A 19,453-nucleotide genomic window follows, 5' to 3' on the forward strand; every position below is an offset into this window, starting at 1 on the left:
ATCATCTCGTCCGAGGGAGTGCGCATGGATCCAGACAAGATTAAGGCTGTGGTGGAGTGGCCAAACCCAGATTCTCGTAAGGCCCTACAAAGGTTTCTGGGGTTTGCCAATTCTTACCAACGTTTTATTCTCAATTTCAGCCAACTCCCCGCTCCCCTGACTGCCTTGACCTCCACCAGGACGATGTTCAGGTGGTCTGGTGCAGCCGAAGCTGCATTGTCCAACCTCAAGATCCACTTTGTTCCGGCTCATATTCTGATAGCCCCTGATCTGTCACGTCAATTTGTGGTGAAGGTTGACACATCAGAGGTGGGGGTAGGTGCGGTTCTTTCCCAGCGCTCTTCCACGGATGACAAGATGCACCCTTGCGTATTTTTTTCCCATCGCTTGTCGTCCGCCGAACGTAACTATGACATTGGTAACAGAGAGTTGTTGGCAGTCAAGTTAGCTTTGGAGGAATGGCGTCATTGGGTACCTTTTATTGTCTGGACCGATCACAAGAACCTCAAATACATCAGATCCACTTTTGAGTTTTCTCTTTCGTACCGTCCGGGTTCTAAAAACATCAAACCCAATGCCTTGTCTCACGTTTTTGACCGTTCTGAATGCCCGTCCTCTCCCTATTGTATTATACCTGAGAGACGTATTGTCTCCACACTCATATGGGAGATTGAGTTGCAGGTCCGCACAGGCCTTAGAAGGGGTAACGCCCCCGCCCGGTTGCCCACCGAGTCGTTTGTTTGTGCCGGAGGAATTACGGTCCAACGTTAAACAGTGGGGTCATTGTTCCAACATGGCGTGTCATCCAGGAGTAAACCGTACCAGCTTTTTAGTTAAGCAACAATTCTGGGGGCCGATAATGGCTCGTGACATTCAGAGTTTTGTTTTGGCCTGTTCGGTTTGTGCTTGTGGTAAGACTTCCAATCGACCCCCTGGATGGGTTACTCCAACCGCTGTCTGTCCCTTCGAGACCCTGGTCCCATATAGCGCTCGATTTTGTCACCGCCCTTCCGCCCTCCCAGGCCAAGACGGTCCTTTTGACCGAAGTTGAACGGTTCTCGAAGGCGGCTCATTTTATCCCCTTGCCTAAATTACCATCTGCCAAGGAGACAGCGGTGGCTGTCGTAGATCACGTCTTTCGCATACATAGCCTCCCGATGGACGTGGTTTCCGACAGGGGGCCCCAATTTGTGTCCAAATTCTGGAGGGAGTTTTGTAGATTACTGGGGGGCGAGTGTAGATTACCGAGAGGGCCAACCAAGACTTAGAGAGAGTGTTGCGATGTTTGGTATCCAAGAATCCTTCCTCCTGGAGCTAGCAACTCTCATGGGTTGAGTTCTCACATAACTCGTTACCAGTGTCGTCCATGGGCCTCTCTCCGTTTGAATGTAGCTTAGGCTACCAGCCACCTATTTTTCCAAGTCTGGAATCCGAAGTCGCGGTCCCCTCCGCTCACTTGTGTTTGTCAGATCGTTTGGAGTTCCCAGTGTTTGTGTCCTGGTCCTGGCTGTCTTTGTGGTCCCTGCGTTTCGTGTCTGGATTACGGGTTCTGTCTTCCTGGTCGCTCTTCCTTGTTTTCCACGGAGGATTGGGTTGCCCATTCGCTTTCCTGCGCTGCCAAAAGAGACTGTTCCCGGGGACCTCTATGCATCGGACCCACGTCATCTACTCATATTATCTTCTGAAATAAATACTTAATAAATGTTTTCACACTCGCTACTGAATCCTCTTTCACTGACCCTTCCTCCAGGGTTAGTGACATCACTAACCCTAAAATGTACATAACCTAATTATCATGACAGAATATGCTAATCATTGACTAGAAGATAACTACACATAAGCTACATAGATTCATCAACTAAACATTCAGAAATGTCCTGTTGCATTCTACATATTCTCACTTCTTTAGTCTCTACATCATTGTCTAACATAAAAGGCAATTTTCATTGAAATTTTCATGTCTGTGTGAGGTAAAAGGACACAAGGTCTTGAAGCTCCCCTGTGCCAGGAGCAGCATCTAATTTGCATTTAAAGGGACAGACACAAAACAGTGCGTTTTTGCTCACCCTCAAAAAGTGACAATTTTAACATGCTATACAAAAATATCTGTGGGGTATTTTGAGCTAAAACGTCACATACACACTCTGGGGACATACAAAATTTTACATCTTGTGAAAAGGGCATTATACCATCCCTTTAATAATGTTTTAAATGTATATTAGTTAGGTCAGCTGTGTTTATAGTAGTTTCTAACTAACTCTTTCATGGTAAATTTTAAGTCACCGGCCATTGGCACAAATGTGGCAAAAAGTTTGTTATAGGTCCTGCATTTATGGTTTTGGTCATTTACAGCGACGGAGACATGAGCTGTGTGTCGTCTGAAGATTTTAGATCCAGTCACTGTTTCTTACCGGAGCGGCTCACTTCAGTTTTGGCTCAATTGCTCCTCTCTTCAACATCTGAACCAGGAAGTATGACCATATTAGCCCGGTTCTGTCAACACTGCATTGGCTCCCTATTAAACATCGTATAGATTTTAAAATATTCGTGATTACTTACAAAGCACTAAATGGTTTATCTCCGCAGTACTTGAGCGAGCTCTTAACGCATTATAGTCCTTCACGTCTATTGCGATCTCAAAATTCCGTCCAGTTGATAATACCTAGAATATCAAAATCGACTGCTGGCGGTAGATCCTTTTCCTATTTAGCACCAAAACTTTGGAACAGTCTTCCTAACATTGTCCGGGAAGCAGACACACTCTGTCAGTTCAAATCTAGACTAAAAACACATCTCTTTGACCTAGCATACACATAGAACATTATCAATTTCTATAATTCAATGTTAGGCTGCATTGATTAGGTCAGCCGGAACCGGGAACACTTCCCATAAATCCTGATGTACTCATTACATCATAAGAAGGATGGCGTCTACGCTAATATTAGTCTCTCTTTTTATCCCGAGGTTTACCGCAGTCCGCCGGATCCAAGCTGTATCCAGATCTGATGAAGGACCTGCGCCTGGACGCGACGACAAGGCAGTCCTGAAGTGTCCACTAGTCTCTCCCCTGTGAAGGCCTCCTTCCCTTTAACTCTGTACAGATAAAACGTTGTCAAAATAATTCCAGTTCGCATGGACACGCGGAAGTGATAAAAAAAATTCTGTATTATGAATTTTTAAGGCCAGACAGGTAGTTTGTTGAGGTCAATTTGTAGAGAAAGACTACGCCTGTGCACATACATATTCAAATGCGCATACCTATAGACTAAACACGTAATTTGCATGTCCACGCAGTCTGCGTTTTCACATATTCGCGTTTTTGAAGTTTGCGTGGAGATGATAACTTTTTTTCTTTCAAAATTATTCAACTCCTGCACCTTGGAACCTGTTTCAATGTTTGCGTTCTCGAGCCATCAGACACTGTTGTCGTGCGGATGAGCGGCCGGAGCACATTAAGGGTTTTCTGTTAGAACGGTGTCATGTTAGCGGCCCCTAAGTCAATAACTAATGATCGTTACAATGGAAGTGAATCAATCAAAACTAACTTTAGCTGGACAATAACTTTATCCTACAGCTGCTGTAAAGCCTAAACAATCTCAGTTACTGTAATCTCCTATTATCACTGTAAAGCTGCTTTGAAACAATCTATATTGTTAAAAGCGCTATATAAATGAAGGTGACTTGACTTGACTTCACCCAGGCATAAAAGCTTCTGTCAGTTAATGAAGATTTGACAGATAAACTCGCGGCTCGATTGGACTCTTGTCATGTCAAAAGTGATGAGATTTTTTAGTTTAATGGACGTCGTCATCTTTGATATTACTTTGGCCACTGTCGCTAGACCATTGGAGTGAGGACAAAGAGTAAAGTGAGGACATTTTGTCCGGTCCTCATTTTCTAAGACCCCTTTAAAGGCCTGTTTGAGGGTCAAGACTTGGTTTTAGGGATAAGGTTATAATGAGGTTAAGGGTCGGTTTAGGGTCAGGGGTCGGGTTAGGCACTTAGTTGTGATGGGTAAGGTTAGGGTAAGCGGCTAGAGATTGCATTTTGTCAATGAATGTCCTCATAAAGATAGATGTACAAGAATGTGTGTGTGTTCATGTCTGCTGCAGGTGGTGAAGGAGAACGTGCGGGTCCCGGTGTACGTGATGATCCTCAGTGTGTGTGTGTGTGTGTGTGTGTGTTTCTGTTTCAGTAAACCCTACATTATGGGGACAAAATATCCCACTAAAGATGGCAATATCCAAAATCCTTGTCCTTGTTGGGACATTTTTTGGTTCCCATGAGAAAAAAATCCAGATTATAAATCATACAAAGTAATGTTTTTTTTAACATGTAAAAATGCAGAAAGTTTTCTGTGAGGGGTAAAGTTAGGGTTGGGGATATAATATACAGTTTGTACAGTATACAAATCTAGGACTATTGTTCCTTCTGTATTGAAGGGAATCAGAGCTCAAATGATACTAAAAAAGGATACAATACCGCAGCAGAAAATGACAGATACTGGTCGGCCTGCTTTTTATTGTATGAAAAAAATCAGTAGCTTTGATATTTTTATAATGCCTCTTTTCAAGGCTGAGTTTGGAGCTACATGAGGGGTTAACGGTGACACAATTGTGAAGTTTTGACTTTAATGTACTGAAGGTAATAGATGATTATACTGCATTGTAAAGAAACCCTTTTTTGGTCCCACTTTATATAAGGTGTCTTTAATTATGTACTTGCATCAAAAGAGTAATTGTTAGTTACAGTGTACTTATTGTGTTGATTTTGTATTGCAAAACTGCTGCTATTGAGCTGGATACAGGTAAGGTTAGAGACAGGGTTGCTGGTATGGGCAGGTTAAAGGTGCAATTACAGTGTAATTATAGATGTAATTTCATAAATTAATTACAGCTCTGATTACATGCAGATATTTTGGTAATGCTGTATTCTACAGTGTCATTGTTATGTTAAATGTACACTCGCCTAAAGGATTATTAGGAACACCTGTTCAATTTCTCATTAATGCAATTATCTAATCAACCAATCACATGGCAGTTGCTTCAATGCATTTAGGGGTGTGGTCCTGGTCAAGACAATCTCCTGAACTCCAAACTGAATGTCAGAATGGGAAAGAAAGGTGATTTAAGCAATTTTGAGCGTGGCATGGTTGTTGGTGCCAGACGGGCCGGTCTGAATATTTCACAATCTGCTCAGTTACTGGGATTTTCACGCACAACCATTTCTAGGGTTTACAAAGAATGGTGTGAAAAAGGAAAAACATCCAGTATGCGGCAGTCCTGTGGGCGAAAATGCCTTGTTGATGCTAGAGGTCAGAGGAGAATGGGCCGACTGATTCAAGCTGATAGAAGAGCAACTTTGACTGAAATAACCACTCGTTACAACCGAGGTATGCAGCAAAGCATTTGTGAAGCCACAACACGCACAACCTTGAGGCGGATGGGCTACAACAGCAGAAGACCCCACCGGGTACCACTCATCTCCACTACAAATAGGAAAAGGAGGCTACAATTTGCACAAGCTCACCAAAATTGGACAGTTGAAGACTGGAAAAATGTTGCCTGGTCTGATGAGTCTCAATTTCTGTTGAGACATTCAGATGGTAGAGTCAGAATTTGGCGTAAACAGAATGAGAACATGGATCCATCATGCCTTGTTACCACTGTGCAGGCTGGTGGTGGTGGTGTAATGGTGTGGGGGATGTTTTCTTGGCACACTTTAGGCCCCTTAGTGCCAATTGGGCATCGTTTAAATGCCACGGCCTACCTGAGCATTGTTTCTGACCATGTCCATCCCTTTATGACCACCATGTACCCATCCTCTGATGGCTACTTCCAGCAGGATAATGTCACAAAGCTCAAATCATTTCAAATTGGTTTCTTGAACATGACAATGAGTTCACTGTACTAAAATGGCCCCCACAGTCACCAGATCTCAACCCAATAGAGCATCTTTGGGATGTGGTGGAACGGGAGCTTCGTGCCCTGGATGTGCATCCCACAAATCTCCATCAACTGCAAGATGCTATCCTATCAATATGGGCCAACATTTCTAAAGAATGCTTTCAGCACCTTGTTGAATCAATGCCACGTAGAATTAACCCCCTGAGGTCGGCTGTATGATTCTGTTAAATGTGTATTATTTTTGTGTATACTCACAATAAAAACAAAGTGTTGTGCTTTTTGCCAAATAAAGAAAAATAAACACAAAGCGAGTTCTGCCTTCTCTCTGCCAGTGAAGTCCATTCTGAAACGCGTCCGAAAATGAACAATAACTCAGCGAATACTCAGTCAAACAGGCATACAGACACACAGGCATGAAGCTTGAATTCTCTTCTTTTAAATGAAGTAATTTATATAAATAACAAATATTCTCATCTTGTGAAATCTGTATTAAAAGAGAGCGATTCCAGTTGAGCTCATTACAGCTCATTCAAATGTAATGTGACTCCGCCTACGGAGAGCGCGCGCTATTCAAACGCAAATGAATGAGGCCATCCACGCAAACCTGTGAACGCCCCCATATCAGCTCGAGAAAACACAAGTTTATTCAGATCATTACTTGTATACACCGTCTCGCAGCGCTGTGAGGAATAATAATAATGGAAAATGTCCCTCAGAAGTGTGGGTATATCGAGGAGCAAGGATCCGACTGAGCTGAGGAAAACTGTAGTAAGTTTTTTTCCTTCTCACGTGAATCGCGTTTCTGTTTTGTGAATGAATGAACGGCAGAGATGCGCGCTGTTTACCACAGCTCGCAAAAAGACAGTTTAAATTTAAATCGCGTGTGTGAATGAATGATGATGTTTTAGCAAACTGTATTGCTATACTGAGATGAGTAAAAATCGACTGAAATATGTTGAAATAAAATGTAGGCTATTTGTATAAGCAACGTATTAAACTGCAAATTAACATTTATATGCCCTAATATTTCATAAAAACAACGTTGCAGCCAGGCGAAATATGAAAGACAACATTTTGTTGACTAGATTTGGGTACAGTTTGTACTGTAGAATATACTGCAACATCAAATAAGCTTTTGTTTAGCAATTTCTATATATATAAAATACTATTTTTGTCAAAAATAAAGTCATCAACTAAGATGTTAGCTGTTCCAATGTTGGTTATATTCAAACTAATGAATACATAGATAAAATTAAGGCCTATAATAATTTTTTTTACAAAGAAAGAGTACACTTGAAATATTGTTGAAATTGTAATTATTGTTGTAATTGTAACCTTTTTAATAAAATAGCAAAACATATTTACAAGATAGATGTAAGCAAAATCTTAAATGGTCAATATAAGTCTTCTTCTAAATATATCTTTTGTCCTTGCATTGTGGCTCAGTCAGTGTCACACCTGAATGAATGGCTAATTATGCAGAGTGGGTGGGACATTGTGTAAACCACTCCTCGTTCACGCCCCCTCGCATATTGGCTTTCCAAGCAAAACCTGTTTTACATCAATTTAGATCAATGTATAGTTTTATGTGAACGATAAAGCAAGACTATTTTCACATAAGTTTGAAGCCAGAACTCGAAGGAACAACATCCATTAGTCAAAAGTCTTATTGACACATATTCATTATGAGTTTTGTGGTCATATTTCAGCAACTTTCATTTGAATTTTTTTCAATAACCACGCATAAACATTATTCTCTTAAAAATTAAAAAATATACATGCATGGTGATCACATATTTTGGTAGCCCTGTTTGTGCTCTATAGAGTGAATTTACACCTTTGCCATTAACATGTTTATAAATAACTGAAAAAGCACTAATGTCAGAGCATGTCAGAACACCCCCAGGGCCCAGAAAACCGCTCAGACTCCAGAGGGTTAAGGCAGTTCTGAAGGCGAAAGGGGGTCAAACACAGTACTAGTATGGTGTTCCTAATAATCCTTTAGATGAGTGTAGTTACTATAGTAATACATATAAATATATAAATAATATAGTAAAACTATAAATTATGCATAATTACATGCAACTAACCCTGAACCAAACCCTAATCCAAACCCTATAGACATGCAGTTAATTAGTATTACTCAAAACTTGTGTAATTAAATGTGTTCAATGTATAATTAGTGTAACTATGACACCTTAAAATAAAGTGTAGCCAATATTTTTAATTTACGTACATTGTAAAAACATGTATGCGTTGCATCCGATTTATTTAAATGTTAGTACAGAGTAAAATAAAAATCACCAAAGATACAGTTGTTCTGTGGAAGTTAGATCAAAATTCTCTACTATTTTCCAAGTCAATAATAAACAATGACCACACTAAATATAATTTTTCATGTGATGAGTTAAGTATCGACAGATTCTGTAAATTATGTATGAACTGTCCTTGGACGTCAGATAAATAGAGACCTTGCTTTTCAGAGCAAAGAGAAATATAACTCACAGGTTATGTGAGATCGAATGTTCAGACATCACCACTAAACTGATCGATATTGCTTCTTGAATTATGACTGTAAAATTATAGGACTCTACACGACACATGGCTTGGTTCTCAGGCTCAACTTTATTTGGCTAGAATGCATGCAGATACTGTATTAACAACACAAAAGACAGCAAATGTCCACATTTCCAGAACTATGGAAAAATTCATTTCTTCCAAATATAAAACATCCACTGAAAAAAGACCCTGCTTATCATTTTCAAATAATCTGTAATACATAATAGTACATTACTGAGTGGTGGTTCAATGAGCCCATAATTACATTTATAGAAATACTGCCGAAAAAGATTATTTAGGTTTGTTTTTCATAATTAGAGCTTTAAAGTTGTGGAAGTAAAAAAATCCCACTAATTTTCTCCAAAGAGAAATAGATTTTTTTTTTAATATCATATGAACCTTTTGAGTGATTAAAAAAAAAGAAAGTCATCCATAATTGTAACCAAAGTTAAAATGCATTATAATATTTGCAGATTCCTTGTTGCATCTGATTTTGGTTGTTTTTCATGTGCTTTAATGTGTTTTACTTTCTAAAGGAGTAAAAATGAATAGATAAGTATTATAATGTATTATAACTATGATTTAAATTATTCATGAGATCATATAATGCATTATAAGGTGCATAATTGATGCATTAAACATATTTGTATAATGCATTATGTATGAAGCTTTTAAGTAAAGCGTTACCAAAAAATGAATATGTTGTTCTGTACTTATAATCAAAACTATATATATGTCCGTAGTTTTATATTTTTACCATTGTCTTTGATTCACTTAAGTCCTTCACAATGCTTTATAGGCTGAGCAGTTCATTTACTCATAAAATACATTTGTGCAAAACTACTGAAATGATATCATGTATATATATATACATATATATACAGTACAAAGAATGAAAATGGTACAATTCACAGGAAGAAACAGAGTCTTTTTACTAAAACCACTAGAACACAACAACAGTCACAAGACAATGCCAGTATAATCAGAACTCTGGTAACACTTTACAATAATGTTCATTAGTTAATTCCATTAGTTAACATGAAGAATGAACTGCACTACTTCAGCATTTATTAATAGTATTTAATATTAATTTTAACATTTACTAATACGTTATTAAAATCAAAGGTTGTATTAGTTAATGCACTGTGAAACTAACATGAACAAACCATTATCAGCTATATTTTTATTAACTAACATTAACAAAGATGAATAAATACTGTAAGAAATGTTTTGTTAGCTCATGTTAGTTAATACATTAACTAATGAACCTTATTGTAAAGTTTTACCAGTAGCGTTACTCTTTAATCGTCTGTGATATGGGTGACGTGAAAGCCGCTCAGTTCGACTCCCTTCTTACATTCGGTGAGGTTGGGATTGGTGTCCGTCTCCTCTACGGTCTTCCTGGAGTTGTACGTGGATTTCCAGCGCAGGAGAACGATCCTCTTGAAATATCTGACGGTGTTGTTCTTCACACTGACGAAGCAGAAGGTGTTGATCATACTGTTGCTCATGGCGATGCATTCGATGATGTAGAACGCCACCAGGGAGTTGCGCTCTCGCGAGATGAGCGTCGGGTGGAAATCCCGCAGGATTGTGTATCCGTAGTACGGAGCCCAGCAGAGGATGTACGCCGTGAGGATCCCGATGAGCACCATGACCGTCTTCCTCCGGCAGCGCAGGCGTTTGCGGATCTGCTCCGTCTGGAAACCCGGCACGCTCTTGAACCAGAGTTCCCGGGAGATGCGCAGGTAACACAGGGCCATGGTGAGCACCGGCCCGACGAACTCCACGGCGAAGATGAAGAGGAAGTACGAGCGGTAGTACAGCTGCTGGTCCACCGTCCAAATCTGGGCGCAGAAGGTTTTGCTGCGGTTCGCCCCGTTGGGGACTTTGGTCGCGGACGCGAAGTATGCAGACGGGATGGAAATGAGCACTGGGACGACCCACACCCCGGTTATGAGACAGTATGCGGTCTGGAGCTTCATTCTGGGCCTCAAGGGATGAACGATGGCCATATACCTAAAGACGACAAAGATGACCAGGGTCAATTTCCATTCATACTGTACAGGGAAATTCACTAAAAACATGCTTTTTGTTTACTAACCAGTGCTGTTTGACCAGGTTTAATTATCTGCACTGGTATAGTGCTGCGCCAAGCCAAATTTTTGGTTTACAAAAATCGTATTTATTTTGTTGTTGTTGAAAAAATCGAGTTGAGGGAATGATTCAATGACTCACTCATAAAGACTTCACTTGTTTTATTACTGGGTGCATCAGCATTTTAATGAATGAATGATTCAATGACACATTTTTAACAGTCACTTGTTGCCACCTACTGGTGTAATGAAGTAACTGATGCAATCTTTACTTGAAGTGTTAAGTTACTTTCAAAATGTGATTTACTCTATTTGGATTATATAATTATGAACAATAAACTTTTATCCCAGTACTTCTGTAATCATATGAATGATTGAAAGACAGAAATACTGATAATGTGTGGCTGAAAAAAAAAACACTGTTTGTGAAGCAGTTTCATATTACTATTCATGACAACGGCTCTCTCTGGATCAGAACACAGATCTGAATGTTCCTGTGATCAGACTTATCAAAGGTTTAACAGAAAGAGCCGAATCTCTGTCGTTTAGGAATAAGATCGCAATCTTTTAATGATTAATCATGCAGCTCTGTATCCTTTTCTATGAATTTGCATAATTATGTATTGCACCCTCACCAATGTCATTAAATGTAAATGTCATACAAGTAAAGTCTGCTAGCTTGTGGACTTAGGGTTTTTTGAGTGAACTATCCTTTTTTTCATTCTGAATTGTGAATGATCACATCTTTCTTATTAGTTTATGAATATAAAATATTTTAACATAACTGCTAACTTTACACAGCGACTGTGTTGAGTCTTGTGTGAAAACCTAAAGCTCTCTAACACATCGAAGTCACTGTGAAATCAATTAATTTCAATATTGCAATATTTATTATAAATAATTTATCAGCACATCATTGCTGTGTTAAATTGATGTTTCTGGTAATCTTGAATCAGAATAATTCCCTCTTGCAGCATCTCTTCTCTTCTCTGATGATGTGGGCGGGGCAACCTGTCACTCACATGAGATCAGCCAATAGCAAACCACAACCATCCAATCAATTCCCCACAGACAAAATCAAGCCCCGCCCACATTCATTCTTGCTCCAGAAGCGTTTCACTCAGATAAACGGCACAATAGAGGAGAAAAGACTACAGCAACTTCCATTTCAAGCTGACTGTAACACAGTTCTTTTGCTGCACTGATGGAAATGTTCCTCCAGTACAATTTGTTCTATTTAAGGATTTCTATCAGTAGATCAGACACTTGTAAGCCATTCATAATTACATTTTGAATTAAGTCAAACAGCAAAGAAAATTTAATCACAAGGGGTTTTCATGAGGCCTTTTTCATAATTAAAAAACCCTCTGATGAGGTTCAAACAAACTCTCCCCTGTCATCATTTAACTGTGTAAAACGACTTGCTTAGATGAAGTGTCGGGGGAAACTTTAAAAACTATGAATAACTGCTGAAGAAATAGTACATGAGCTAAAATATAATCTTGATTCACTATATAGGACAAAACTGATCATTAATATGGTCAATGTTCCCACATGCTTTATTCCATTTCGAGCTGTTAGGGATATGCAGCTTGTGTAAAGGACACATAATTGTTGTTATACTGTACATTCACTGAAGGATGTTAAAGAATAGAGACACCATTTTAAACAATTTCTTGCCCGTGGGATTCACTCACATTTTTACAGAAATATTCCAAACAGTCTTTCATATGTGACCATTAGCACAGTCTCTACATTTGGAAGCGGGTTGGGTTTTATTGAATAAAACAGGGTTCAGAGTTAATATTCTGTCATACTGCCCACAAAACCTCGCACAATACCACTTTAACATCATAGGATGTCCTGTTACTTTATCCTCTACAGTAAAAGACCTGGGTGTTATACTCGATTGCAACCTGTCTTTTGAAAATCATATTTCATATGTTACAAAAACAGCCTTTTTCCACCTTAGAAACATTGCTAAGCTACGTAATATGCTATCAGTTTCTGATGCAGAAAAGTTAGTTCATGCATTCATGACCTCGAGACTGGATTACTGTAATGCTTTATTAGCTGGTTGTCCTGCATCCTCAATAAACAAGCTACAGTTAGTCCAAAATGCCGCCGCTAGAGTTCTTACGAGATCAAGAAAATATGATCATATAACACCGATTTTATCATCACTGCATTGGTTACCTATAAAGCTCTGTATTAATTACAAGGTATTGCTACTGACTTATAAAGCCCTAAACGGCTTAGCTCCAGTCTATTTAACGGATCTTCTATCGCCCTATAATCCATCGCGCTCTTTAAGATCACTAAATTCAAGGCTTTTGGTCATACCTAGGATATCCAGAACCACCAAAGGAGGGAGAGCATTTTCACATTTGGCTCCAAAACTCTGGAATAGTCTTCCTGATACTGTTCGTTGCTCAGACTCGCTCTCCCAGTTTAAAACTAGATTAAAGTCGCATCTCTTCAGCCAGGCATTCATATAATCCTACAGTTCAAACTACAATCCGGCCTCTAGCTCATAAATGCCAGAGGAGAACTGGCCCCCGACTGAGCCTGGGTTCTCCCAAGGTTTTTTTTTTCTCCATTAGGTCACCTGATGGAGTTTTAGGACACCATTAGGTCACTTGATGGAGTTTTTCGGTTCCTTGCCACTGTTGCCTTTGGCTTGCTCAGTTGGGGATATTTTGGGGATATTTAATTTAATTTTATCAATCAATAAATTCCTCTTGAAACAAACTTTGTTGTATTATTTTAATTTAATACTGTGAAGCTGCTTTGATACAATCTGTATTGTGAAAAGCGCTATACAAAAAATAAACTTGACTCGAATGGATTAGACGTGTTTGAAGCTGGTTAACACACTTTTTGTGAAGCCTTTATTTAAAATGCATTATAGCGGTATTCTTAAGGCATTATAATGCATGTATAATTACATATAATATGTTATATCATCTTATGAATAACCGTAATCTCATGTACTCACGTTCATGTGGTTCCAAATGTACAGAACACATTTTTTTTTTTTTTTTTTTTTTTTTAACACAATGGGAGATAATATTATTTTTACAACAATAATTCATAGTAGGTTTTTATAATGCATTATGCATGCATTATAATGCATTCAGAATACCATTATAATGCATTATAAATATCAGTGTCATAGAAAGTTATTCTAAGAATTAAACTGACATCACTCTTTACTCATGTTTATGTTGTTCCAAACATGTACTTTACATGTACAAACATTTATTTATTTTTTAACACAAATAGATTTTTATTTATTTATTATTATTATTACAATAATAATTCATAGTCACTATGATTGTCAAATCTGCCAAGTATTAGTAGATCCAGGTGAAGTAACAGTTGTTATTCACCAATAATCTTTCCCTTCACCGATGTTACTGTATGAAATGTGACATATTCAGATGTGAGTGTGTAATGTCCAGCTGCGACACACACTGACATCAGTCCTGCCGTGGTGTGTCGACATGTGAATGCAAATGAGAACGAGATTTCAGTTAATAACAGCTTCAATTTCTATTTTTTTTTTATTTCCTGCTATTGCATGACATCAGAAGACTGGGAATATAGTCGTATGGAGTATTTTATCACACAAAGCTTTTTATGCTGTTTATAAAGTGTTTTGTGTTTATGAAGTCTCATATCATGGAAAACAGCTGTGTAACGATTCCTCCAAAATTCTCCTTTTTGAGTAACAAAAAAATAACAGCTTATGGTTTTAGAAAAAAACAAGAGTGAGTAAATAATGAGATTTTTTTTTTATTATTTTTTATTATTATTCATCAACTTTAAACAGCTTACATTTAGACTAATGAATTATTTTAATTGCCAGAAGTATTTTTTATTGTGATTATTGATAATGCATCACATTCTCTCATGCTTTAATGAACGATATATTAGCCACCATATCGATATCGGACGATATATGATCATTTTTAATGTTATAATTATCGGTTCAATAAGAAAATTTGGCCGATATATTAAAGCCAATATATAATGGATTATTTCCTTCAGCTGAGACACTTCAGATGTGCACTGTTCACCGGGACTGTTTGAAATATGTTTATTATTTTTATTTTTGGTACAGAAAGTTGGACATAGGAGTGTAACATTTATTTTGAAAACTTACACTGGTTCAAATTATGCTACTGTACTTTTTTCATTTGATTTATGTTGAACTGCTTGGGCCATGTCTTTTAATTGTGAGACTTTTGTTTTGTAATCAGTTTTGTAATAAAACAAAAAATTATTTAGATTTATTGGCCAATATATCGTTATCGGCTTTCAAATATAAAGAATTATCGGTAATCGATATCGGCAAAAAGTTTCATATCGGTGCATCCCTAGCCTTTATATTTCATTTTAAAGGAATAGTTTCCCATTGACTTCCATAGAAGGAAAAACATATTATAGAAAAAATATATTATAGAAGTCAATGGGGTCCAACAACTGTTACCCATACTCTTCAAAATATCTTCCTTTGTGTTCAACAGAAGATTGAAATTCATAGAAGTTTGAAAAAACTTGAGGGTGAGTAAATGATTTTGAAAATTTTCATTTTGAAGTGAACTATTCCTTAAAGTACAGCTCTATTTTAAGTTGCTAAGATATTGAACAGGTTTTCACTTGCTTTGTTCTCAATACAGGATAATGCATGGATTTTAAAATCCTGCTGAATAACTGGAAAGCTTTTTTAATAAATTTTCCTCACAGTTGAGTAATATTTGAAGGGTATAGGAGCCTCAATACATAATGCATGAATCTGAAAGCCAAGAATATTTTGGCCACTGAACATGCAGTATATAGGAGGATATCTAGATCACACCGACCTGTCGACGGCGATGGCCAGTAAGGCATTGGTGGACACATACAGAGACACAGTCCTGAGGTAGTTGACGGAGGCACACAGCACTTTCCCATGGTCCCAGGAGAGCTGCTTGACCACGTAGTAATCCACCAAGAAAGGGCAGCACACCACCGCCACGATGAAGTCGGAGATGGCCAGGTTAGCGATCAGCAGGTTGGTGAGGTTCCTGAGTTTTTTGTATCGGGCCAGAGTGGCTATGAACAAGAAGTTTCCGAAGCCACACACCAGCATGATACACACCAGGACCGCTCCGATGACGATGGTGGCCACGAAGTAGGCCAGTCCCTGCGTGGTGTCCGGCATCTCGTCAGCGGGAACGCCATAGTCCATGTCGTAGAAGTCCGTGTAAGTGTCATGGACGTCCAGAACGGGAACTTGACTGTGAGGGTTTACGTACACGGCCGCCAGCTGAGAGATGTTAGCGTCCGCCATGGCAGGAACACCAGAGGAGTGAGTGACTGAGAGAGTGAGTGAGAGAGTGAGTGAGTGAGTGAGTGAGTGAGTGAGTGAGTGAGTGAGTGAGTGAGTGAGTGAGTGAGTGAGAGAGTGAGAGAGTGAGTGAGTGAGTGAGTGAGTGAGTGAGTGAGTGAGTGAGTGAGTGAGTGAGTGAGTGAGTGAGAGAGTGAGCTCTTGTAATTTCTGTCGGGTTTCTCGTCTCGTAAGGTTTTTCTAGCAGTCAGCGGTCATGATCCAGGCTGGTTCTTGTCTTTTGATAATGCTTCAGATGTTACATTTTCAGAAGGAGAAAGCCGCACATGAAACACAAAACCATCACGGTCAATGAAACAAAACATAAACACAGCCAATAAACACAATCAAACACTTTTGTTATTTCATGTGGTAAACAATATTACTGAGTTTAAAAGTAGACACTTCAAGCTTTCTAAAGACATATCTCTCATGTCTGCGTGGGAATTATTTGCTGAGTTTCGGTTCATTTTTGAGACGCGTTTCAGAAAGAAGTTCACAGAGGCTGAGATGGCAGAAAGCACACACTGTTTGTTTTCTTCATTTCACAATAGCACAAAGTTGTGTTGTTCTTGTGAGTGTATAAATAAAAGTATCCCTTTACAGTTTCGAATGATATATTACATTCCTGTATGATAAAAAACGACAGTATTTTAAGTTGATTTTGCAGATTTCGCAGATCACAATCCAGGGGGTTAAAGAGTAGTTCACCCAAACATTAAAATGGTGAAAATCCTTAAATCTGCCCTCGATCTCGTTCATGTGTTCATCAGAGAATAAGCGATGTCTGATTCAAGAACAAATCACAAAAGCGTTGTACACACAGCAGTTATTGAGTAAATGTCTCACTGTGGAAATTTAACAGTTCCCATATGACAAAAAAATATATACTTTCAAATATATTTTCAAAAATTATTTTAAAATATACAAGAAATGGCCCAAAATATATATATTAATGTAAATATATTTTCTACCAAGACATTTTTTGAATTTTGTATATTTTAAAAATAAAAAGATTTATTTTTAAAAGCATTTCAAATATATTTTGCCCTCCATATATTTCAAACCAAGATAATACATTTACAAATTTAACATTTAAAGAAAAACTTTACTTGTTGTACATGAATAAATTAACTTTAAAATGTAAATAAAAAAAAAAAAAAAAAAAAAAAAATTAGAAATTGCCACACTGCAAAAGTTGGAGTTTATAAAAAAGCAGGAGAAATACTTTGAGGAACATAACCAAAAGTTCAAGGTGTTGGCTGGTGGATTTATGTTGTGGCTGATCAGTGTATTTTAGAATGTAATTTTAAATGATGGATACAAAACATAGTGTAGATCTTCAGAAGGCTATTCCATCCACATTTGCATTTAGCAAAAATGCAGTATACTGTAAGACTGGAAATGTGTTTTCTTGCCCCTGAAATATATTTTGGTATATGAACGTCCGTCCATCCATCCATCCATCTTCTACAGCTTATCCGGGGCCGGGTCGCGGGGGCAGCAGTCTAAGCAGGGATGCCCAGACTTCCCTCTCCCTAGACACTTCCTCCAGCTCTTCCGGGGGGACACCGAGGCGTTCCCAGGCCAGCCGGGAGACATAGTCTCTCCAGCGTGTCCTAGGTCTTCCCCGGGGTCTCCTCCCGGTGGGACATGCCCGGAACGCCTTCCCGGGAAGGCGTCCAGGAGGCATCCGGAAAAGATGCCCGAGCCACCTCAACTGACCCCTCTCGATGTGGAGGAGCAGCCGGAATTCGGTATTCCACGTATTCCGGTGTCAAGTATATGAACGTTAAAACTAAATATATTTTCAATTTCAAAAATGTTTTTCATTGTGTACAACACATATTTAGCATATATTTTGGGCAGAATTATTATTATAAAAAAAATAAAAAAATTGCAGAATGGGATTTCAGAACACTTGCAATATATTTTTTGAGAAACTTTAATCGTGCTTTTAGTTCATTGAAAGCTTAATTTCCCTTTCACTATAATTGTATGGGAAAGAGCAACCAGAGTATTATTCAAAATATCGCCTTTTGTGTTCAAAGAAAGAAAGAAAGAAGTCATACAGAGTTGGAACGATTAGGTGAATAATGATAGATTGTTCATTTTGGAATAAACTGTTCGTTTAAATAATGAACACATTTTCATTAACTTGAGGAGAGGAGATGTTGAAAGAGTCCCGTGGAAGAAACAGCTCCAGTCTCCTGCGGATAACGTATTTATAATGTATGTACTTTCTCCTTCTGCAATGTGTCTGTATTACTAAAAAAGTGGATGAACGTGATTCACTATGAGGGAAACATGAGTGTATGCCACTGAGAAGCATCCAGACCTCTTAGGAAACCAAGCAGAAAGAAAATGATGCATCTTTGCAAACCAAAAGCATTTAGATGGTAAAATATGACATTTTAAAGAAGAAAAAAACAGTTTTAAAGCAGACAGTTTGACTGTATATACATTCAAGGATTGATTATTAAAGTGTGATGCTTATTTTTACATTATTAAACATTTTGCCTTCCTGGCTCCACCACAACATCCTATTCCATTTTAATAAGATTCGGCTTTTATTAAACATGTATTAACAATGCTTTAAAAGGGTGTTAACTTATGATACATCAAGTAAAGCTTTATATATTTATATATTATAATTAATTGTAATCACAGTCATAATACATTATAACCCCACAGTATGTAAATCCTAAATAGAAAAATGCAATACCGAATATTTTATCACATCTGCATCATGAGCTTTATTATAACCATGAAGAGGCATCATAATGCAACTGTGCTTACAATTATTGTTTTTTTTCTTGAAATGAATAATCAACAATTCTGTTTGCTGGCCGTTTACTTTATTACATTAGAGCAAGGCTGTAAACGGTTCATAAAGAAGAAGAAAAATAACAGACCTCAATAATGACAGATATTTCACAGTCAATATTTACCACTTTATCCAACATTATTTATGCTGTCACCTCATGTTTTATAACATGTTTAGTATAAATAACGATGAAGTTGTCTCATCTGATGTTGTGCGTAAACTTACCGACTTGTAAGAGTTGAGAGACGCGTGTCATTGTCTCTCGCGCGCGATGTTTGCCGCATCCGTGTAACGCGCGTGCTGGTGTGCGCGGCTCCGCTCGGGTCCTGCACAGATGAGCATCTTCTCTCTCCCTCTGGTGGCTCATGTGAAGTCTGATCAGTGCGCGATCAGTCCTCCAGCACGGCTTCATCTGTTCACCGTGACGCTGTGACGCGCGCTAATTGTAAGAGTCTCTACAATACGCCAAATTATACATTGAATACAGTCCTTGAATTAAAAGGCTCAGTTGGGATTATAACATTATACAAAACTAGTTATAAAGTGTCCCAATTTACCTGACTGAATTCACCCAATATACTAGTTTGTATTTTTTCGTGTCATTATAATATCTAATATTTCATAGGAATATTGAAATATAATTCCTTACCCTATTCACTTGTGTCTCCCGAAATGCCTGATAAACATGATT

The 19,453-nt window shown here is 38.2% G+C and overlaps 1 protein-coding gene across 1 annotated transcript; it reads right to left on the minus strand.

Moving 5' to 3' along the window:
* Positions 1-9,332: 9,332 nt before the first annotated feature.
* On the minus strand, positions 9,333-19,107 carry prokr1b (prokineticin receptor 1b). The gene is made up of 3 exons (XM_082154750.1): positions 18,988-19,107; positions 15,430-16,185; positions 9,333-10,484 (listed from the first exon to the last, which is right to left on the minus strand). The coding sequence occupies exons 2-3, from the start codon at positions 15,897-15,899 to the stop codon at positions 9,767-9,769; spliced, it is 1,188 nt and encodes a 395-aa protein (XP_082010876.1). The 5' UTR covers positions 15,900-16,185; positions 18,988-19,107; the 3' UTR covers positions 9,333-9,766.
* Between the last annotated feature and the right edge of the window lie 346 nt (positions 19,108-19,453).

This window comes from Leuciscus leuciscus, assembly GCF_965113295.1.
Source record: "Leuciscus leuciscus genome assembly, chromosome: 22".
Lineage (NCBI taxonomy): Eukaryota > Metazoa > Chordata > Actinopteri > Cypriniformes > Leuciscidae > Leuciscus > Leuciscus leuciscus.

Coding starts and splice junctions, on each gene's coding strand:
- prokr1b (XM_082154750.1), bottom strand. CDS start 15,899: ATGGCGGACGCTAACATCTCTCAGCTGGCGGCCGTGTACGTAAACCCT. Junction 10,485..15,429: donor CTGGCCATCGCCGTCGACAG/GTCGGTGTGATC, acceptor TGTCGTCTTTAG/GTATATGGCCATCGTTCATC.